General features: G+C 36.6%; 1 protein-coding gene across 2 annotated transcripts in view; it reads right to left on the bottom strand.

Moving 5' to 3' along the window:
• Nucleotides 1-421: 421 nt before the first annotated feature.
• Nucleotides 422-24,247, bottom strand: part of LOC136252257 (uncharacterized) — a 36,431-nt gene continuing 12,605 nt past the window's right edge. The window contains exons 4-13 of one of the 2 annotated variants that reach the window (XM_066044659.1): nt 20,553-20,613; nt 20,424-20,501; nt 16,964-17,050; nt 16,838-16,903; nt 15,489-15,554; nt 7,810-7,851; nt 3,171-4,434; nt 2,286-3,116; nt 1,006-1,077; nt 422-877 (exon numbers count right to left, since the gene is read on the bottom strand). In XM_066044659.1, the coding sequence (XP_065900731.1) occupies nt 582-877; nt 1,006-1,077; nt 2,286-3,116; nt 3,171-4,434; nt 7,810-7,851; nt 15,489-15,554; nt 16,838-16,903; nt 16,964-17,050; nt 20,424-20,501; nt 20,553-20,613 (2,863 nt within the window). In that variant the 3' untranslated portion in view covers nt 422-581. Of the gene's footprint in view, nt 878-1,005; nt 1,078-2,285; nt 4,435-7,809; nt 7,852-8,233; nt 8,418-15,488; nt 15,555-16,837; nt 16,904-16,963; nt 17,051-20,423; nt 20,502-20,552; nt 20,614-24,247 lie in introns of those variants that run through there. The other variant, XM_066044660.1, reaches the window with a different exon arrangement.

Below are 24,247 nucleotides of genomic sequence, written 5' to 3' on the forward strand. Positions count from 1 at the left end.
GTATAAGGTCATGCTCAGTTTTGCATTTATTAAATGTTAGAATGTCTGAAAAACTCACTAAATGAAATTCCTTTATGGATATTTATGCATGTTCTATTAGAGTATACGTGACTGCTCTATTTAGAGTATATATCTGACTGCTCTTAGAGTATATCGATTTTTTTAACAAGTTTTCAAGAGGGCTCATGTTACCTCTGTAAATCCTTCCCTGAGAGATGAATGCAAGTTTTATCAATTGTTGTGCTGTGCCATACACCATTACTCACTCATTTTATCCTGCCATACTTAATGGTGTGTTTATAGGGTCCTGTTGTAAACTCAGAAGTCTAAATTTTACAGGGGGGTGGGGGGTTCCTGAACCCCTTGGAACCCCCCCCTCCCTACGCCCCTGTAGTCCATGTAAATACTTGTATCAATTAACTATTCCTGAGTGCTACAGTGCTGTACACTAAAAGATGTTCTTGTATCTAAAAATATAATTAAGCTGCTTGTACTGACATTGTCATTAGGTGCATAATAATGAAGTATGTGTAAGTGCATGTAGATAGGGAATGCATTTAATTAATTTACATTTTCAAATGCTAGACAAACACTCCTGCTTTTACCAAGTCTTGAACAATCTTTTCTGTTGTTGAAGTAAGAGTTTTAATCTGTCTGAGAACTTTAATAAACTTGGACCAAGACTTAGGGGAAACACCTTTTTCACTAGTTAGCCAATCTTCCAACAGTTCCACACAACATTTCAGTGGATTATGGTGACACTTCTCTCTTATCAACTTTTTGTCCTCCACCTCATACTCCAAATAATCAGCCACCAAACTCCAGTCAGCTGCTATTCTGGGAATCACCACCTCATGTAGTAACCTCATTGCAGGCCCTACATTATTAAAACAACAAATAGATGCATAATTATAATAGCATGCTATATATCTGTATGTGAAGTAAGTTAAACACAGTCAATCTGGGAAAAAATTATGTTGTATGCAAACTGCCCATGTTACATACTTTCGATAGCTGGTTGATCAGGTACCTTGCCAGGTGATGGGTCTTTTTGCAATGCCACATCAGCAGGTGAGTCTATCCCCAAACATATGTACATATTTTAATCACACCAGTACAGTATCACATTACAACAACACACTTAATATATAAATATTCTAATGCTTTTAAGTGAAGTCCAAAATAAGACATGCATGAATAATTAATTATATTTTTTGTGGTCCTCTTGCTGGCAGTGTTTTGAAGAATGAATTGTGCAGTCGTATTCTGTAAACAATGATATCTAATTATATTAAATTGGCTATTTAAAATTTGCTTGTTTTGCAAAATGAACACTTAATTCTGTATGTTAATAACCATTAAGCAGCCATATTTACCTTTAATCTAAAGTCTGTTCACATTCACCTGAGCACTCATTTCTTGTTAATAACTCTTGTTACATGGGCCAGCTGCCCTAACATTTGGTATTGCTGTGAAGTCCTTTAAATGCCAGGATTAATAGTCAAAAAAGTGCTTTGATATGGGCAAGAACAAGTGAGTTATGATACTTTAAAAACATCCCATACATTTAGTATGGACAATTCAGGCACGCAAACATGTTTACAACATGAAAACATGCTTAAAAACATTGGGAGTGAACATGTGTTCACTTCTTTGATATTATTATATTTGGCAGGGGCTCAGGTGATCACGTACCAACTATAGAATTCATTAACAGATATTCTGTAATGCACCAGAGGAGGTTGGTCAAGTGTCATAGCCCTATGACATATTGATGCGTATTATTGCACAACTAAAAATGGCGTTTGAAATAGGTGTTGGCATTTTATTCCCTTTATGTCACATCCATGGGAAGTATTCATGATTTATCCTTTGTTTCTTGGCTAAGAAAGCCACACAGCATGCTTCGTGGCTGAATGAAGGGCGCTGGGAGCCATAATTTATCGATACTAATTCGTGCATCAGAATACTTCATATCAATACTGAGGTGTTGGGGTTGAATGGGTTGAACTTTTCTTTGAGATCACGAGATGTTTGATGACGCGTGACCAACCTCCTCTGGTAATGCACTGCAATGTCATAGTATGAAGTGCAGTACATTGAATGACTGAGTCTTGGAGAACTGGTCTTACAGCAAGTTTGATTTTCAGCCACTAACACAAAGCTACACGAACACACTATCAAATTTTGCTGTCATAATTTAGAAAAATATCAACAGAATAGCAATTCCTTAATAATATTTGCTTATGAAATTATAATTATACAAAACTTTTCAAAGTACTTACCAACTGCAGTTGCTGGATAACTTTCATGGAAAAACCACATCAACTGTGAAGAGTTCAATTTCATGCGGAACACGCTGTTTATACTACACTCAGCGTAAACTGTAGTAGAAGAAATTGTTTCTGGCAAAACAGCAATATGGCCTTCAGCAGTGGTTTTACCACACTGACACAAAAAGCCATACTGCAATCTTTCATGATTAAAATTCAAGTTAATGCAAACTTCTGTGAGAGCATATACTAAATGGTTGTAAACTTTCACATGACAATGTATGGAAAAGTGAGAAGCATCATCAAAATGTCTAATTTGTACTTCAAGATAAGACACTTTGTCCAGCAAGGACAAGGAATAACCATCAGGTAAACTGAATGAAACCATATTACTGAAAGTGTGATATGTCTCTTCGTGAGAGAAATGCAGATGCCAGCCTTTAGGTGAATGATGTATCAGTTCAACTATAAGAGAGCAAAATAATCCTCTTGGTAGGAGACTTGACTGAAACTGGATTAATAGTGGCTGCCCTTGAATGCATCCATATTCTTTCAAAATATCGCTGCATTGTTGTAAACTATAAGCAGGTAAAAGAAAGGGTATAAAATACTGTCCTTCTATGCTTCTTTCTAATGCACCAACAGGAGCTATGATATTCAAGTGAACAAGCAAATCCAAAAAGAATTCTTGTTTTATGTCATCTTTCCAGTCAACATGTTGAAGAAGACTTTTAGAAAAAAGTCCTTGATACTTTAATATCTGTACAGCTTGATGGTTGCAAGAAGCTTGCTGGAAGGTGAGGCATATGATGCTGTTCAGTTTATCAAACCACCACTGGTGATCTATAATGACATAATTACACAATCCTGGGACTTCTGCAAAGTATATCAACACACCCAATAGATGATGGCATAGTAAGAAACTTGTGACTTCTTCTTTATCTGAAATCAAGCCTGTATCTCTGGCCAATGCAACACAATCATCAAATAAAATATAGGGCTTTTGTGCATCAGAACACACCTGCTGTATTTCTAGCTCCAGTAACACCCAGGTTATGGGCAATTCATAAACTTCTTTCTTTGCTGCTAAAGTTTCAATTCTATCTCGAATTGTGTTTGCTAGAGGATCCTCATTTTCATCATTACCAGCGGTGGTGTTATTAACTGAAAAAAGAACACTGCCTTCTTCTGTTTGCCATACAGCAGCTTTGCATTGTGTTTTACGAACTGTAACAGCTAACTCATTTGCTGTATTTATCATATGTACTTGTGAAACTTTATCTGCATGAGTACCCACCAAACAAATGTAAGAGGTGTTAGTTGTAGCAGCAGTGGTAACTAGATGTGAGATTATAGGAGGTGATCTTTCTATTGAATCATTGGCAAATGACATCAATAGCTTGATCATATCCCGGTTAGAGTAGCTCAAATGATATGGTGTAAATACGTGCTTGCCATGTTGACTGTACTCTACCATCACGTGATCATCAAGGCTTTTGGATAAATCATGTACAACAAATGTGACCGTTGGGTAAATATTGATTGTGGGCAACAAGTGGATATATTGTGGCTGACCTCCAGTATCCAACAAGGTGATGACGTTTATTACTTCTCCTGGTTGAGGAAACAAAGTGGGAGATTTTATTGATGAGTCTACTATATTTTGAAAAGTGTGCAAGTTCGAGTATTTTACTGGCTTTGCAAACAATCCAGCAACTCGACGTTTAAAGGAGGTTTCTTGCATAAAAGTTTTGCACTTGTTAAGTGTATCTGTTGGTGAAGTTGGTGCATTGATTTGAGTCTGGTTCTTCCTTTCAACAGGTGGTGAAGAAGGTGGTGTAATGGTTGTTGGAAGCAACACTGACTGAAGAAGGCTTATTTTAACATCAGAGCTGAGTTCAGTCCACATCACCTTTTCATGAGATTCTTGAAAAGCAGAAACTTTGATAGATATTCTGTGACTGCTATGCACAACACTAGTACTGTGGTGATCTTTGCTGAACTTCTTTTTTAATAGCAAGTTAACAAAACTAGTTTTTCCAGCAGCTCCTGATCCTGTAACAAAAAGTTTCAAAAATCTCACTGAAATTGATTCATTTTGCTTTTTAGCGTTGTTGAGGTTTTGTTGAAGTGATCTCTTCTTGTCTTTCATCTCGTTCACCTAAAGTACAGAAAAGTGATACCTGACCAGATCTACGAAAATCTGACTGGTTTCTTCACTTTAAACTTTTAATGTTTCTATTGTCTACATGTAGCTAAAGGAATGAAAAATACCAGAAATTCTACCTCATTTCTTAATTGTAGAATTACAAAGTAGAAACATTATCGCAATGATTATAACAACATGGGAAATGTTACAGGTACTAACAGTAAAATTTTCTGCAGCTGGTACTAAACTATTACCTTTCCTAATAATAATTAAGTCTCTATCAATTCTATCAAACAAGGATAAGAGCAATTACAGTGAAATACAGCCACCACAGTGCGCCAATGTATAACTCGTATATAGTTACTGTATATCTCTTAGATTATGACATACATGTAATTTTACAAGTCACAGACACTCGATCATGCCACTGGTTTATAATATGTTTTAAGAGCTCCAGAATGGAAGAAATTATATGTGTTATTATAATAGAATCCTTAGCTAATACTACATGTACAGTGATTATATGCAATGTTAATTTTTTGAATACTTTACATTTGCTTGTTTAACTTTAATCCTAGTGAAGAATGATGCAATATGAACTAGATTCCACTTTGCTAACACCTGTAGAATCAGGAACAAAGTAACCATTTTATCACTATTCTCCTATGTTACAAAGTCACAAGGATGGAATATAGTATGCAAAGCACATTGTTGAGGTCACACTGTATTTACTATGAATAAAAATATTACACAAGTGGAAAAAAGACTATATCAGTACAAGCATAAGTAAAACTTAGAAATTGGCTATATATGTAACCGGATTTGTGAAAAGGGGTCTTCCACACACACATTCAATTTACCAACTTTGACAGTTAATAACTTAAGATTGGAAAAAGCTATTGACTTGAAATGTGGTCAGTAGTGAGTACCAACCTAGCTTAATGGACGGTGAAAATTTCAGGTACATATATATGTTAACTGAACACAAAGTTATGATCTCCCATGTTCATAGAATTGGATGTGTGTGGAACACCCCTTTTCGCAAATCTGGTCACATATTTGAGTAGTGATCATAGAATTTAAAAAAAAAAATGAAACAAGGGAGATCATCTACATGTAAAGCTATACTAGTGGATATTTATTTCCCATTTCAGTTATACAGAATATATATAGCCATGATTGCATGAAGTTGGGATTAAATTTCTACTAGTATAGTGTAAATAACCTCCCATGTTTCATCAGCTTTTATTTCTATGATCCATAAAATTTCCTTACATTTGTTTGCTTGCTTTTTATACAATAACATAGTTTATGACTGGTAAACTAATGCATACCACATCAAAGGAAAGAATAACACTGGACATGACCGGAGAGAGAGAGAGAGAGACATATCATGAAAACAATTGAGTGACTTAACACTGTAACATGAGCTATAAACAGATTTGTTAATATTATGTATGTACAGTGGAGCCTCAGTTATCTAAACCCCTTGGGACCAGGAGTGGTCCATAAGTCTGAAAAGTCCATATCTCTGAAACTGTGTACAAATAAGTTTAAAATAGCATAAGGAACATTGGTATTTTCGACTACCCTAATAGAACAGTCACTACTCTAATGGAGCAGTCATTTCTGTGGTTCAGTTAACCGAGAGTCCGGATAACTTAGGTTCTACTGTAGTAGTGTATGCGTGCTTGTAATAATAGTTACTGTATGTTGTGCATCAGTTAGAATAAGATCAGTCACGTGATTGTCCATACCGTATTCTACAAACACATACCCCAACTATCAATAAATGGGCCATTCCACTTTGTTTTCAACCATGTTCCACCTGTTATACAGCAGTATTACAAATCAAGAACAGCATGAGAAAGGCCTCTGCAGAATTCTCACCTGGACTGTCAATTACTGAGAAGTGAAGTGCTTCGTTTTCAAGTATGTTCTACCTGTTAATAGGCTGTTATTCAACATTACAAATGAAGAACAGTACAAGAAGCACCTCTACAGTCACTAAGGAAATTACAGACAATTCTTGTGATATATAGCCAGCTGCAGTGAAGTCACACTTGCTAGCTACTGGAATCCACACCTATATGTGGTATTAAGTGGAGAAAGAATGGGACATAAACAGTGGTGTAGCTAAACTGGGGCCCACTGGGGCCTGTGCTCCACCGTCAGCTTTCCAGGCCCCACCGTCAGTACATGTTGTAAGTCACGTGATTCGATGCGGCGATTTCTCACAACGCTACCACACAGCTTTTTATATGAAAATCATCGCTGCAGGTACAAGTTTTTGTTATTTTGCTATTACTAACATCAACAGACAGAAAAAAATATTTTAAATTCCATTAAATGCCCACTATAACATGATCGCGAGTTCAAATGTGAGCAAGTTGGAGGGAAGGTATCAGTAAAAAGAGTCTGTACGCAATGTGATTATATCAAGTCAAGGTGATAACATACTACTACTATGACAGGTGTTGAGTGAGGTGTTCTTGATAAAAGATGTGCAAGAAGGTTTAATAAGTGAAGTATTCCTTTTAATGCCCACTGCAAAAGGGTTGTGAATGGTGATGCTAATAGTGGTTGGAGATTAGACCTATGATATTAACGCGGCTATTATTGAGGTGATGAGGCACGTGCTACTACACATTCATTTTAATGCCCGCTATGGTTTAGTGGATTTCCAATTCTGCAGTGGTGATGTGTGATATGTTGATAGCCGATTAAAAGTTGGATCAAGAGTTAATCCATGAGAGCTGTGGAAGAAGAAATTAGGTAAAATTACGTGAAGATCGAGTAATAGCATACTGTAGGTTGCAGTGTAAATTAGCTGCAGAAACAGCAGTGTAGCAGTATATTTAGCTAGCTAGGCACAACCATGCGCTTTAATAAGATTTTTATATAAATGTGTAAGAGTCCGCAGTGAGATGGACTCGTATGTTGTGTATTTATAATTGCATGGGTGGACTTGATGCGAGGGTGTGCCCCACCTAGGCCCTACCATCACTGAAAGTCTAGCTACGCCACTGGACATAAAGGAACTACAAAGGTAAGTCCATGCATAATGCATGCATTGTAGCTGCTGCTGCTGCTTGTGGTTGGTGAAAAGGCATGTCTCAGGATGAAGCAGTGAAGAAATCAAACCTGTGGTCTCTTGGCTGAAGGCATCAGTCAAGCAGTCAAAATTCAATTACTCTGAAGGAATATGTGGGTTTAATTATGACTAACTCAATGTCGTGAAAGAAAAGTGAGGCTAGATTTTGGGTAACATTTTTGGACAGAAAAACACATATTCATGATCCCTCCTACAGGGTATGCCACACTACAATACTGTATGGGTATAACACATCTATTAATTCTGTATGTGTACTATTAGATTATACTCACTTGCAACTTCATTGAAAGAGCCTTTCTAACTTTAGGTTCATCCTGTATACACATATATACACAGTACTTGTAATACATCAAAAGCATACAATATATATCAAACAGTACAGTAGTACTGTTTAAGTAGGGATCCCCCAAAAATGATGCGTGCCGCCTAAAATACTACCTTCAAAAATCATCATAGAGACATTTTACATGATGAAAATCACCTATATGGAATAATATTAGTCCATCTAACATCAAATACAGCAGTAAAAGCAAGGAAGCACTAATAGGCAGCCAGATATAGAATTTTAAAAAAATCACTAAACCTCAGATTTTAGTCTTCCTGCCTGCCTGCCCACTCGCCTGACTACAGTCACAAGGCTGGAGGCCAAACAAAACAGCACAAAGCCACCATTTTATGCCAGAATAACAAACTCACCAGTGGGATGTGCCTTTTTGGGGATTCCGATGAGTGTGTGCCCACTTCAATCAGGCTAGTCTCCATCCTTCTCCATGCAATGAAACCATAATTATGGAGGCATTAATTTTTCCTATCAACACTTTCTTTGAGCAGCATATTTAATAGACACCGCAAACGTATTGAAGTGCTTACACTCAGTAGATACCTGTAACTTCATGATAGGTTCAATGCCATGCCTATTAATTGATTAACATGTTCTGGTTGATCAATAACAATTGAGCACCGAGACCATACCTCTCATGATGACACACTCCGATATTATTGGCCTATCTGTATACTAGCACAATGAAATAGCGACACATTCCCAGTAGGAAAGGCTGGACTTGAGATACTCTAATACAGCAACATAGAACAGTCACATGTGTATAGCTGCATGTTATAACAAAAAAAGACCAAACAAACTATTATATTATTAATTTTAAAATGAAGTAGGGACCCAAGTAATAACAAGTAGCAAAACAAGAGATGAATGATGGCATTACAGCATAGCTTGGTGGGAAAATTCCTACTGTACTTTGGCATTGAACAAAACCATTGTTATAACATGCCATTGTAGGGATTTTCCCACCAAGCTATGCTGCAATACTATCATTCATCTCTTGCTTCACTACTTTTATCGCTTGGATCCCTACTTTATTTTTAAATTAATAAGTAATAGTTATACCATGGGCACGAGTGCTTTGCCTGATATATATGCACAAGCACGAGGGCCATAGGCCCGAGTGCGTATATACAGCCAAAGCACGAGTGCCCATGGTATAACTAATGTGTTCTACTTTAACATGTAGACCCACCTAATTGGCAAAATCTTTAGTTGCTATATCCTTCTCTTATATAGGGAACCAAGTAAGCTGTGATTGTGGGATTGAATTTTGCTAAACAAACTGTGATTGTGGGATTCATTTTAATAATATCAAACAATAGTTTGATTTCATATTTGGTAATATGTGACTGGATCTGCGAGAACCGTTTGTATCGCTCAAGACAGGAAGTTTGATTTTTTCACACAAACACAATGCTTAATGAATGCACTATCAAATTTCACTGTCAAAGTCGACCAGAGTAAAGTGGTCTGCTTTTGCTGGTTGCTTTTTAAAAGCACAGTGGTGTGCTGTACGAGTGGTCTGGAGTCTTGATGGGGCCCTGGCCAACCAGGAGATGGTTGTGTGTGGCTGTGCAGCTCTGTGGTGTTGGACAATGACTTGTGCTGTAACTTTCCTTTCATTTTAGCCAGTTCTTAGCCCTGAATGGCCCATAACTTGGCCTAATTCATCCCAACACATTCTTTTCCATTTTTGAACACCATCTTACCCGCCTTCCAGGGCCCCCACCCCCCACCCTTCTGGAGCTCGTCTGATACAGACAACCTCAGTTTAAAACCTATCTAAAATGGCAGGAAACTTAGCTGTTGGCTACTTCTTCAGTGGATAATCTGGAAGGTAAGAAATTGCTGTAAAACATGTGAAAATTTGGTATGCATAGCTACCACCACTGGCCATTTACAATACTCTGAATATTTAAAACCGACGTTTCTCGATACTTTTGAATGGGCGATTTCCCAGAGACAGTCACATATAGCAATTTTAAGAGACTAGTGTTAATTATGTCACTTTAATTGCTACATTTACAAAAGTAAAAAACAAACTACTGTTGATGTATTAAAATTGAATCCCACAATCACAGCTTTCTTGATTCCCTATATAAGAGAAGAAGATAACATCAAAGAAATCTGATGATTTCTGGATATCAGATTTCGGATATCATGATATTGTGCATTCCTATTAGGTGTGCAATGTCTCAAGTTAACGAGATATACGCACTGGTAGCAGTACGTATATCTCTTTAACATTTTGAGTCAGTGCGATATGTGATATATATGCACTGGCTTTCATTTGATTTGAGGTGAAAGTGGTACATTTTAAAATATACTAGTATATAAATACAGTGTATATATTGTCATGCCTCATGGGCACATGACAGATTAATGTGTACCATGACTATTTGTAGGCTAACAGCCCACTGTGGGCAATCACCCATGCTAGTATGATCATTCACCCATCCAGTACAGGTTAATGGCCCACATCAATAACACTGTTGCTACATTTGCTATAGTGGGTTCGCCTTCACCTGAGTCCCTGCCAAAATGCTAATATCTAACATAATATTCGCTCCCAGTAGTTTTGTACTGGAACAGGTATATGTTTTAATGCTGTAAACATGTTTGTACATCTGAAGCATCCATATATAATGTATTGGATATTTTCAATTTCTCATAACTCACTTGTTCTTTTTCGTATCAAAGTGCTTTTTTTGATACATATACAGTTCTGGTATTTAAAGGGTTTGGGAAACTGGCCCAAATAACAAGAGTTATTAGGATGTCATGCCGGACAGCTCAAGAAAACATGAACCAACTAAAATATGAGTGGACATCTCCTATGGATATCACAGGAATATGTTTACTAATGCCACAATCGATTGTAGGCTGTCGTCAAAGTGAATTGATTGGGAGTCTCCTTCAATTGTGATAGTGCATAAAGGAGGTTTATCTTGCCAAAACATAGTGAAATACATGTGGGTTACTTAATTAATTTGTTAAGTTAGTTTGTGTGCATAATGATAGTATCAAGACACACGATAGTGTGTCGTGTGGCCCAAGAAGCCGGCGCGCCACACCATGGGTATATTGACAGAAAGAAAACGTCCTTTTCGCACTTTTGTATCTCGGTGATCCCTTATCCGATTGGAACCAAATTTGTTACAGAAAGGTTGTCCGCCAGCCAGGGGAGTCTACATACCAAATTTGAAGAAAATCGCACCAGCCATTTCTGAGATACAAGCTGCCAAATTTTCGATTTTTTTCTTCGTTTTCTTCTTCGTGTTTTTGCACACTTGCAAAAATTGCTATAAAATGCAAACGCGTACTCCAATCGCCTTGACATTAGGCACACAGAAAGGGAGCCCAAAGGCGGATCCTAGCATCAAATGTGGTGCAAACCTGATGAATGGTTCGGAAGTTATTACTGATTATTCGCGTAAAACAAGATCGATTTGTTGTCACGCCTACAGGGTAAACTGCTTCATGGAATGAGTTGAAAATTGCTATGTAGATGGAGTAACCACTGTAGGAGCGCCTTTTGGTTTGAAAGGAATCGAGATAAAGACCATGGAGATATGACACAAAACCTAACCTGTGTCACAATTACGCGGTCGATTTTTATGAATAAAAAAGTATTAGTTTTTACACCTACTAGGCAAACCGCTTAGAGCAATGAGCTGAAAGTAAGTGTATAGCTGGAATGATCTTCATAGAAAGTCCTTGCAGTGGTACAGAAGAATTGGATTACAAACCACTGAGTTATGATTCGAAAGCCAACTCCGTGTAGCAAATGCAAGATTGAGATACTCTAATAGAACAGTCACCCTAATAGAGCATTCAGCTAATTTACTTACTCCATTATAGAATTCTATTACATTAAAAGTTATTCTGTAGGGAGTTCACCTGCAAACATTTAATTTTATAGACAGTTCAGCAAGAAACAAGTCACCCTATAGAGAGTTCAGCTACAAATATATTGCTGTAGTGATTCAGAACATTACAAGTCACACTAAAGAGAGTTCAGCTATAAACAAGTCATGCACCCTGTAGAAAGTTCAGCTACAAACAATTCACTCTGTAAAAGTTCTGCTACAAACAAGTCTACATGTAGAGAGTTTAACAACCAAAACCTACCATGTAAAGACTTCAGCTTTACTAACAAGTTACTCTGTAGAGAGATCAGCTAGAAATAAGAGAGAGCTCAGCTAGAAATGTCACCTTGTAGGGACAAACAAATCACACTGTAGAGAGATCAGATAGAAGAAGCCACCTTGTAGAGGGTTCAGCTGTGAAGTGATCACCCTAGAGAGAATTCAGCTAGAAAAAAATCACCCTGTAGAGAGTCTAGCTACAAAGAAACCATCCTGTGAAGAGATTAGCTAGAAACAAGTCACCTGTAGCGACATCAGCTACAAAGAAACCATCCTATAGAGAGTTCAGCTACAAACAAATCACACTGCAGAGAGTTAGGCTACAAAAAATCACCCTGTAGAGTATTCAGCTACAAACAAATCACCTTGTAGTGTGTACAACAAGACACAAGTCACCCAGTAGAGAGATCAGCTACAAGAAGTTACATTGTAGAGAGATCAGCTAGAAGAAATCATCTTGCAGAGAGTTCAGCTACAAAGAAACCATCCTGTAGAGAGTTCAGCTACAAACAAATCACCCTGTAGAGAGTTCAGCTACAACCACATCACCCTGTATAGAGTTTAGCTACACTGTACAAAGAAGCCATCATGTAGAGAGTTCAGGTACAAACAAGTCACCCTGTAGAAAGATCGGCTAGAAGAAGTTACCTTGTAGAGAGTTCAGCTACAAAGAAACTATTGTGTAGAGAGACAGTTCAGCTACAAACAAATCACCCTGTAGAGAGATCAACTACAAACAAGATCACCTTGTAGATATACCAGCTAGATACAGGTTACCTTATAGGGATCAGCTACAAATAAATCACCCTGTAGAAATATGTGTTGGAAACAAATCACCATGTAGAGAGTTCAGCTAGAAACAAGTCACTCTGAAAAGAATTCAGCTACAAACAATGGGAGTTTCAGTTGCAGTTCAGTTATGTATAAGAAGTCACCTTATTACCTACAGTATGATTATCTTTCATTGTTAAATATACAATATTTTTAACCAGACAAAAAACTGTACACAACATTTCTTCCTTTGTTCCACAATTCCTGCAGAAAAGAAAAAAAAAACAGGTTAGAAGAAAGCACCAAAACCAGTTAATGGCTGGCTTTGTGGCTTGCAATACAAAAAGAAGTGATATCTAAACCAAAACAGCCAAGCTGTTAAAAAAGAGTGCGACCACCAAAGAGGCCAGGATGAAAAAAGATGTGAAATCCAAGGTGGTGGCCAAGAAATGGCTGTGATGGTAGGTTAACGGCAAAATTTTTAATTATGACAATTTAGGTGAATTTGGTACTGAATCCTAGTGGAGGAGGCAACGCAAATTCACCTGAATTGTCGTAATTGAAATTTTTGCCATTAACCTATCATCACAGCCATTTCTTGGCTGCCACCTTGGATTTCACATCTTTTTCATTCTGGCCTTTTTGGGGGCTGCACTCTTTTTTCACAGCTTGGCTATTTTGGTTTATCATAATGAATCATAACTACTTTGGTGCACTTTACTTATATGTTATAGTTGTAACACACCCATGAGGTTTGTATCTAATTTGAAAACATGACACCCAAGGGCTGCAGGCCCGAGGGTGGAGTTGTTTACAAATCAGATACAAGCCAAATGAATGTGTTCTAACTGATTTGTGATATGGGACATTTGCAGATCAAAGGCACCCATTTGTAACACGAAAGGAACGAGAAGGCAAGGGTATCGCTTAACGCTATGTACAAGGAACAATTTGACTTACTAATTACTGTATTGATGGTTAGTTAATTCATTGCTAGCTAGTTTCTTCATTGGTAGCGTGTTTCCCATGCACGAGTGTGGGGGGTATATCAATGCCAATTACTCCAGTCATGGTACTGCTAAGACATGCAAATCTTTGTAAACTTTTTCTCTTGGGCATATATATCAGCTGAGCTGCCTGCCCAGTAATAATAAATAATAACTAAATAGATGGGTGTAGCTAAAGTGTCTGATATTCATTGTTGAGTGGTGCAGCGTTATAATACATGTAGTCTTGCTTAGCTTATATATTATTGGCAAATGAACATGTGGTATACAAATACCGACTCAGCTCAGTGGTTGCACTGCTTCCCATTCATTCAGATGAGTGGAGTGCTATGTGTTCATTCATTCCAGAGCAATTCATCTCCTTGATGCATTAGCCAAATTCATACCCTTGTATTGTGACCTCCTGTGTTGGTCTGGTGTATGGTTTCATTTGATGTCTTTGAACTAACAAGTACACAAAAAATTTGGAATTTTCACTAGAGTATAGGGACCATAGTACATTGATAAAAAGTACCGAAACAAGCTGGAGTAGTGCACAATATTGAATAACAGTAAAACTATAAGAAATGTTATATCCCTACTGTGCTCATAATACCATAATGGAAATGAACAGTAGGAATATTACTGTTTTACTGTGATTTAATATTGTGCGCTCCTCTAGCTTGTTTCAATATTTTATCGATGTGCTATGGTCCTTACTCTAGGTGAAAATTCCAAACTTTTTGTTTGTTAACATTTCTTGTAAATAAAATTATTATGACTGATGAACCCACGCATACCACATCAAAAGAAAGAAATGTTGCTGTGTGCCCCAGCTATTGATAAATCATTGTCTGAAAAGTGAAGTATCCATTATGCTTCGTTGTCAGCTACGTTCAACCCGTTACACAGCATTATGAACCAAGAACTGTTTGAAAATCACCTCTGCAATCAACGTAGCCACTATGAAGAAATACGGACAATTTCTTTTAAGAAGAGAAGCCATCCAGTACTACCACCAAATTGACACCTTTTGCTATCAGCAAAATGGGACACGAAGGAAGATACTGGTAAGTCCATGAAGAATGCATTGTACATACTGCGGTATACAAAAAGCATGTGTCCGGCTGAAGCAACATCAAAAAGTGAAAAAATCAAGCCAATAACCTTAGTCATTATCAAGTTACACTTGTCTGAAGGAATTAGTCAGTCAGTGACTAGAAAATTATATTTTTAAAATTTCATAGCAACCTGTTGAAAGCATTTCAGGCTGATCTGAAGGCTTTTTTGGGGGTTAGTATGACTTAACCAATACTACTTTGTCATCAGGGAAAAGTGAGGCTGGTTTTTGAGTGTTTTTCATGGACCACACCAAAACCTTTGTGGTCCCTACTATACAGTACCATCGTACTGTATGATTAGTGGCCAAACTGTGTGACCAAAAAGGAGGTACTTAGCCATGTTACAATTACTTGTAAACCGGTTTACAGCTGATTTGTAACAACAGCAGCAGCCTTTGATCTGCCCACACACTATGCTACAAATATACCCCATGACCTTGGTATTCAGAAGTTTATACAGTTCGGGGTTTATCAATGGTAATTTTGCTCTGATCTCCAACTCAGAGTGTATGTAAATGTGCTTGCAATACACCTTGTAGCCATAGCTCATAATTATATCACTTATTGTATAGAATCTATACTTACATAGTACTGTATACACACCTCTGTGAACATCCGTGCCAAAATTTTTCTTACTAGTAGCTCAAATGCCTGAAACATATATACAGCACAATTTATGGGGTAGCTATTGCACATATTTGGATACATAAGTATATATATATACATGTACAGCAGTGAAGTATAGTATATCTTCAACTTTTCATTGGTGGTGTGGCTATCCATTCATGGTGAAAGGAAAACCTCAATGGTGTGATTAAACTTCAATGATTTCCAAAAATTTCCCAATATTTTTACACTTAAATTATTGAACTTTGCAAAAGCAAGATCAAGCGGAATAGTGCAGATGAGATGTGAGCTAGTACTTTAACTGTAGCCAACCAATTGTACTTAAGAATCTTTAAAGCTTCATAAAGTACAGTATAATTAAATTGCTAGGTGTCAGCAGTTTGCTGTCAACAATGCTGGGCACCTTCAACATAATAACAAAAATTTACTGAAGTTTACAAATGTTGTAAGTAAAAGTATTGTTGTACACTACAATGGGGCTGAAACACTAGGGATAAACTTGCTGCAATATATGCTTGATGTGTGACATGTTTATATGCCACAATATTTTCTATACAGTTGTCTTCTACAAAAAGAGTAATTGTGATGTGAAGCAATGAATAGATGACATACATAGGCACAGCAATCCAGGAGGGGGGGTTGGAGCCCCCTAGTGATGTTCTGCTTTTAGTTTGCAAAAATTGAAATACTCTAATTGAACAGTCAGTTATTCTAATAGAGTAGTCAGTGTGTAAAATTACCCTCAGAATTAATCTGAGAAAGCTAAATCTTCAAATTTATCCTGTGGGGGCATGCCCCCAGACTCCCCAACACTGACTGTACTCTGGAACAGATCCTGCCATCTAAAGATATTTTACTACACCTATGCGACACCGTCTTCACTAAACTTCACCGGTGTTTTTTTTGTTTACCAGGAATATGCTTGGTATTCACATGATCTTTGTATACTAATTAAATCACCATCACATGCTAAGTCTATAATAAGGTTATAAACACCTTGAAATAAAGTTCATGGTCTTATATCACAAACTTCAACGTGAGTAATATGGTGTTTGCAAATTCTTCTAATGTTAATGGTTATAACATTAAGGAAGTTCATATAAGTTCATGCATCTGTGTCTAATACATTGGAGAACGCTGGTTTTTGAAGGGTTATATAACACAAGAATCATGCTATTGAAAGCATGTGGGCTTGATTGCATTGCCAAGTCATTGCTTAAAGCATTAAGTCTATTTATATATACATTTACAGGTATACTGTGAGCTAAATATCTTATAAGAAACATATATCAATTACATATACATACTTCATTAACGTCTTGACCAATCATGCTACCAATTTCAACATATGGCATATTATGCTCTCTTGCGAACTACGTATGTAAAGAAGGAAATATACTGTAGCACTAATCATGGTGTTCTGCAATACTCACCTTTTCAACTTTGCAAAGAGAAACCTTTCGTTTGTTGCCATAATGGCAGTTGTTTCCAACTAACAAAAGCTCAACATTATCTGTATTCTAGGAATAATAACATATTCAAAATTGCAAAAATTAATCATAAACACTCTGAAACCTCCATAATCCGACACTCATTGGTGCCAAATAAACATGTCAGATTAGTAAGCATGTAGTGCATGTTAACAGCTGAGGTACTGTACAAATGGTCTTTTTGGTACCACAAACTGTCAGATTTTAGAAGCATTTTGGATTTCAGAGGTGAAATTTATTTTAATATTCATACAGTATGTACTATATTTTCCATCAGAGAGATAGGACATAGTTAAGCCCCAGGCCACCACAAGTATAGGACACATCAACCTGGGACCAGAGATGGGGTAACGCGTTACGTAATATAATGCGTTACGTAATATATATTACAATTGGCGATTCTGAGTAATATAACGCGTTACTTTTGGAAATGCAGTAATATACTGTAACTTTAAGTTACTTTAGGAAACTATAAGTCGTTATTAGTAATGGCAAAAGTAATATTATTACGTAACGAGGAGTTAGAAGCGAAAAGTAACGAGTAACTTTACCGGGATGTAACGAGTGATTCTACGAGTAACGATGAGCAAGTAACAAATTATAAATGGATTTTACTGCCAATTATCCATTCTACTATCAATTAATCACCTTAATCCATTAGCCTTTCATCTATAATGGTGCTCAGGTGTTGCATGTACGTCTCACTGCATCACGTGACTGCATGTGGTTTATATGTTAACTTTAACTTAGCTGTCTTAATAAAAAAGTAACTTAGCATGAATATAAAATAGTAACTTAATATTTGTAGCTAATATTATTAAGTTAGTAACTTAATATGTAATATTATTAAGTTACTCTTTATTCTAAGTAATATGTAACTGTAATATATTATACTGATATAAAAGTAATATGTAATATGTAATATATTACTTTCATGAAGTAACTTCCCCAACTCTGCCTGGGACAATTAGGAAATTCACTGTTCTGGTAAAGAATCATGTGTCAGTGGTAGATCTAAAAATTTTCAGAGGGCGTTTCAGGTTATCCCAGACTGAAAAGTGTATACAGTCCAGCTGGGGCTGTTAGACTGAATGTTAACTCAGCCTTGATAGCTCAGTGGCCCTAGCTACATAGATCTTCATCTTAAACTAACTGGAAACAAATCAGTAAAAATCACTCCACAACATTGTTTCACAGTTGAATCTTACCATTCCAGGCCTTCACAGAGCATTTTGAAGCTAAACAGCACTTTACAACAATAATTATTTTAGAGGTGCTTAATATGCTTAAATGCCATAATAGCATTTTCAGTGACTTCAAAGGCAAAATGTATGAAGTTTTGGCCAATAAAAAGTCCCAATATAACACATTCAGTGTAACTCTTGGTGATTTTATTACCCACTTGAATCGTGTTGGGGCGCACACACCATTTTCAGAGGGGTTTCAGCTGAAACCATTGCAACTCCCCTGTATCCACCACTGCATGTTTATTAGAACAATTTTAGTCTGTATTCGGTCTATTTTAGTGAACCTATATCATTGTATTTAGTTAGTAAGTCAGTTTACAGTTACTTTTGGTGGAAAAGTCTTAGTGTAACTCTACTATACAGTACTGGTTAACTTGTCAAAGCGATTCACTATCTCCTGTTTTCTCAATAAATAGTATTATGAACTCTTGGTACTGTGTAGTATGTAGTACATAGTGTTCAAAGCCACATGAATAGAAAAGTGCATGACTTAGAATCAACTGTATAAGATGGCAAGTATACTAAACAAAACATCACCAAAAACCAGTCTCATAATTATTTCCTTCACAACAACATGGCAGTATTGCTTTCGTATAATCAAATCCAAGTGTGCCATCAAAGCTGCTCAAAATAATTTCAATGAAGTTTAGGGATTGTCACAATAGAAAAGGCTTAAACAAGGAGGTCATTACAGGGGTAGATCTAGAATTTTAGAATGCTGTTACGAGTACAATTATTCCATAATTGCACAAAAATGTGTGTGATTGCCTACTGATCACATAGTGACCACCCTTAATGGTTTGTAGTACACATCTGTCCAATTCTATGTGGCTATTAACTTCTACCAGGTGATTGCATCATCCTTCGTCATTTGTTGTTGCACTTAAAAGGCTTCACGTGTCAGCAATTCTGATTGGCCACTCAAAATGTCTACATATATTGCATTTAAAAGGCTTCTAGTGTCAGCTTATTTGATTGGCTATTCATTATATCACTTTCATGTTGCACTTAAAAAGGCTTCTGTTATTCTGCTATTTTATTAGCTACTTTACAGTGCAATTACAGAAACAAGGCCATGCGGTTTGGGATTAATTGCACTCCTACTATATTGAGACTAATGTGTGGCAAACTAAATCACTATGTGATTAGTGCGTAAATCACAATATTAGGGCATATATGCCTCACAGGAAAGTTTTGAAGGTTGAGATTGAATTCAAGAACAATTTCAGTGGCGCATACGTATATGAATACAGTAATTGTCATTAAGTACTGTACAAGTAGATATCAATAAATGAAAGGCCTTTGAACTACACACATAAATTTGTAAAGATACATCTCTAATTGCAGATAGGTTTGGATAAATTGCATCATAAATTGTGGAACTAGCATAATGTTTAATGTTTCAACTGAATGTTCTATTGGAGTAGGTGACTGTTCTATTAGAGTATCTTGCTCTTATGCTCTCTAAAATACTTGTGATCCTTGCATTTTACTGCAAGAATTGTGAAAGTATCAGTTAGAAGATGAGTATTGGTGAGTATGATTTGTGCTTTATGTCCTAAGGGCTTATAGTTGTAGTTAAGGAAGAATCACTGTAAGTTTCCTAAGGGCTGGACAGCTGTTCTAAAGTAAGCTGGCCCAGCCCCATAAAACCCCCCTAAAACTGCCCTTGCATTAACTACAGTGCAGGTTTAATCCCTCAATAAACAGTAATAAAGTAAGGTAAGGATTATCTTTGTACTTTAGTTGATGATCTCAACACTCTTTTGTTACCAATGATGGCTGAAATTCCTAATTTTGCATAAATTGTTTGTTAATTTTTGTAAAATAAATTGTCATTAGTGAACTAATATAACATCACATTACAGGGAAGAATGGCACCAGACATTGAAAATATAACTGTGTGACAAAACATGCATCCCTATACAACCAATGTAGCTATTTCATGTAGTTTTCGAATACTGTATGTGCTCATTACACTGCCCTGTACACACAGAGAATGATACATGCACTGGTAGTCAGCTAAAATGGTTATGCTAGTCAAATTTTAAGTATACCACATGACATTTATGTGCAGTACAATACTGGGACCATGTAATGGGTGGTTCAATGCACACAACACATACTGTATGGTATGTAAGATAGTTTTGATTTACCAATTTAATTTCTTTCAACCAATACTGCAAGCCTTTAAATGATTCCAGCTTAGTGACATCAAACACTAACATGAATCCCTAAAAATCAAGGTATATTAGAGAATATCATCCATATTATCATGTACATACATTTGTTCCCTTATAGTATAAAGCGGTACTAGTCTGGAAAATTTCAATTCCTGCTGTGTCCCTACATTTCACATAAAAGAGCAAAGGTAATTATAATTTAGTACAATAATTATGACAAATACACAACTACATGTGACTGGATTTGCAAAAGGTACCTTTTTGCAAATCCAATCGCTATTATTTACAGAATAGTTGGAATAATGGTTGATAATCAACTCAAGTTGCTATATACCAACATTTTAACTTTCTGTAAACCCTTAAGAGTTCCCAGTATTGCTGTCTACCATAACACATCTAAAGTGCAATTCAAGGCTTAAAAATGATCACATCACTGGAAATAATTGCAATTACAAGTATACCCTTATTAACATGCACATGTTATTCACAAAGTAAAGTATCGATACAGTTTACTTGCATTAAATTTGGTTTAATACTTTTTAATTCTGTCTTGTGGGTTTGCGGCTTCATTTTTGTGTTGTTATTTTTTGTTTTTTTGTTAACCTACATGTGTCAGTTTGCATGATTATGAAGAACCTTTAGAGCTTAAAAATAACAGTTCTATGGTTTGAATAACTTCGACCAGACTGACAAACAGATTTGTGAATGTTGTGTCTAGTTGCTGAAATTTGTACAGTAATAAAATAACTCTTTTATAATAGGTACCATATAACAGGTTTTTCAGTGATAATTTTTTTGCAATTTTCGCAGATGGATAGCTATCCACAAATTTTCCCCCTCAAAATATGCAGTTCAGTCAAGATGGCATAGTTTATAGACCCTGAAGAAGTAAACAGAAAAAATTCCCTTAAAATTTGAATGGTGGTTACCCACGAAACATTTCCTGTCAGAATTAAATACCCACTATACAGTATGCTAGTGTGATTACACCTATTATCATACAGTACAATAGTACTGTATAGTAGGGACAATGAAGGTGTGGGTGTTGCCCATGATAAAATATCACCCAAAAACCTGCCTTAATTTTCCTCACAATGATATGACAGCATTGGTTGGGTAAAATCAAGCCCAAAAGTGCTTTTAGATTGACCTGAAATTAAAATTTTTATATTTGATGGAATTTTCTTTTGCCTGCCTGATTTTTTATTTTTTAGAACCGGCCCTAATGGCACACTCATCTGTCATACTTTAACATTATGCTAAGATGTTCTAATAAAATGGTTTTGCCTATACCTACACCTACAGAGCTGATCCTACGGAACAAAGAATAAAAGAGAAGAAAAAGGGAGCCTTCTAGGGAGTTGCCTGATGCGTTCAGTCAAGCACAGCAGAAAACTGGGTATCTACACATTAAGCAATATAATATTGTATAACGTGCACATGCATACCCATGGACACTGTAGACTTTTGAGCTGTCCAATATCATCAGAGACAAGTGTTTGTTTTAGCAAAGTTAACTTTTTCTGAACATTTGCTGTGACCAACCCTGTTCACTGACTACAGGCACAGATTCCACTAGTAACTTCTATTTTAACCGGCTTCCTCGCATCTGGAATGCCCTTCCTGTTACCAACTACCAGGACAACCCACTCAAGATAAAGGCCAAACTTTTAGATTATCTGTGGAATCATTTCACTGCCAATTTCACCTCCAACAACACCTGCTCTTTTTCAGTTCTATGTCCATGCTCAAAGTGTTCAAAGATCCCTCACCAACCTAACTTCAACTCCCTTTACCCGTTAATTTCCCCCTTTAAGTAATCAAGTAACTAATCACTACTACAATTTAGCTTCTGGCCACTGACACAGGATGTCAGTGGACCATCTATGTGCTGCCACGTGTCCCGATTCTATCATACTAACATCTGCAACTTGTATGTATGTATATGTACACTGAAAAGTTCATTATTATTATTATTATTATTATAGATCCGGACTTTTAAGGAGAAGTTCTACTCTTAATGGTAGACTCTCCAGCACATGATGTGTCAAGCAATCTACATTAAAGCTAGCTATAGCTAGAACCTTGTTAAGCTAGATAACGTGATGAATTTCTACGTGAATAAAGTTTAGCAATGATATGTGGTGTGATATACTTTTAGCTAATCAGCATATAACCCGGGGCGCATGGCACCATTTCTTTCGATATGCGTGGATTGCAGAGGTGCTTTTCGAACAGTTGTTGATTCGAAATGCCTTGTAATGGGTTGAACATAGCTGACAACGAAGCGTAATGGATACTTTACTTTCCAGACGATAATTGGGGTGTGTGGCGTCATTTCAGATGCGGTATGCGTGGGTTCACCAGTCATAATAATTATTTACAAAAAGTTAAGAAACAAGTACACAGAAGAAATTGGAAATTTCAACTAGAGTAGGGATCATACCTTCCCTAGGTAGAATAACTCGCCATGCAGCAAATATGTTATATACTATTACCTAGTAACTTACTTTATACCAGCGATACTGTATCTTTTAGCACGATTCCTTCATATTAGCATTTAAAAAATTTGAAGGCATAGAATGCGTACATTTTTTTGCACTCAAAAATGGCGGATGCATTATTTTGATGATGATTTAATAAAGTGCTATGCCTTAGTGCGCACATGGTCTATAAAGCAACAAGGATGCTAAACTTTGTTAAACGTAGATGTTCTGCAGAAACTAAATGTTTAACTTACACCAGTATAGTGAGACTACTGTTAGAATATGGATTGGCAGTATGGGACCTCTACTTACAGAAGAACATACAAAGTATAGAAATGGTACAACTATGTGCTGCTCGTTGGGTCAAGTCAGACTACCGATATAACAGCAGTGTTACATCTATGTTAGCATATCTACAATGGCCATCACTTCAATACTGACGATATGCGACTAGTATAGATTAAAACTCTTCTACAACATTGTTTACTTCTCATCGGTCTTAACAGTCCCAAATTACTTCACTAACACCACATATCCACCTGCCACCACCACCCTTTCCATTTTGAGATTCTGTTTGCTAGAACAGATCATTATAAATTCAGCTATTACTCCAAATCTATCCGCGATTGGAACAATTTACCCACTGACACTATTGAATCCCAAGCTCTACAAGTATTTTTAGATAAATTATAACTGACTCTTATCTATGTGATTTGTAATGATTTCCTTATCTGAACATATCAGTTTGTAACTGTGTTTTCAGTAATCATAATCACACCTGACTGCTCTATTAGAGTATCTCAATCTTCGTATAAGTTTGGTTTTTATTTTTTAACTACAACAAATGCAAACCACTCTACAACTAAACTACAAGCACAATTAGCTACAACAATTACAACAAGGTTTTTTATTTTTTTGAAAGGGGGAAAGAGGCATGTGTCCCCCAATCCCACAACGTGTTACACTAGGAACCACATGCGAAACAATGCAATATTCAGATATAGGTCACTGACGTCACAGTGTCATCAATTTCGCTTCAGGACTCAGATTTCGTGGAAGGTTGTGCGTTTTGATCAAGATGTTGAGCTAATATGGATTGGGAAGCTGATAGCGGAGATTTCATTTGGTGCAGCAGGGCAGACCATCTGCAGGGTCTGGTCGGACTACCTGAGGCGCGGTAGTTGGTCCAGTGTGACAGATCCCATTAAACATTTGCATATTCCAGTATTGGTCTCGCTAATGTGATGTAGCTATGCAGCAACTTTAACAGATAGTTCACGCTGGTAGCTAATGTTGGTTTCACAAAAATAC

This window comes from Dysidea avara, chromosome 4 (genome assembly GCF_963678975.1).
Source record: "Dysidea avara chromosome 4, odDysAvar1.4, whole genome shotgun sequence".
Classification (NCBI taxonomy): domain Eukaryota; kingdom Metazoa; phylum Porifera; class Demospongiae; order Dictyoceratida; family Dysideidae; genus Dysidea; species Dysidea avara.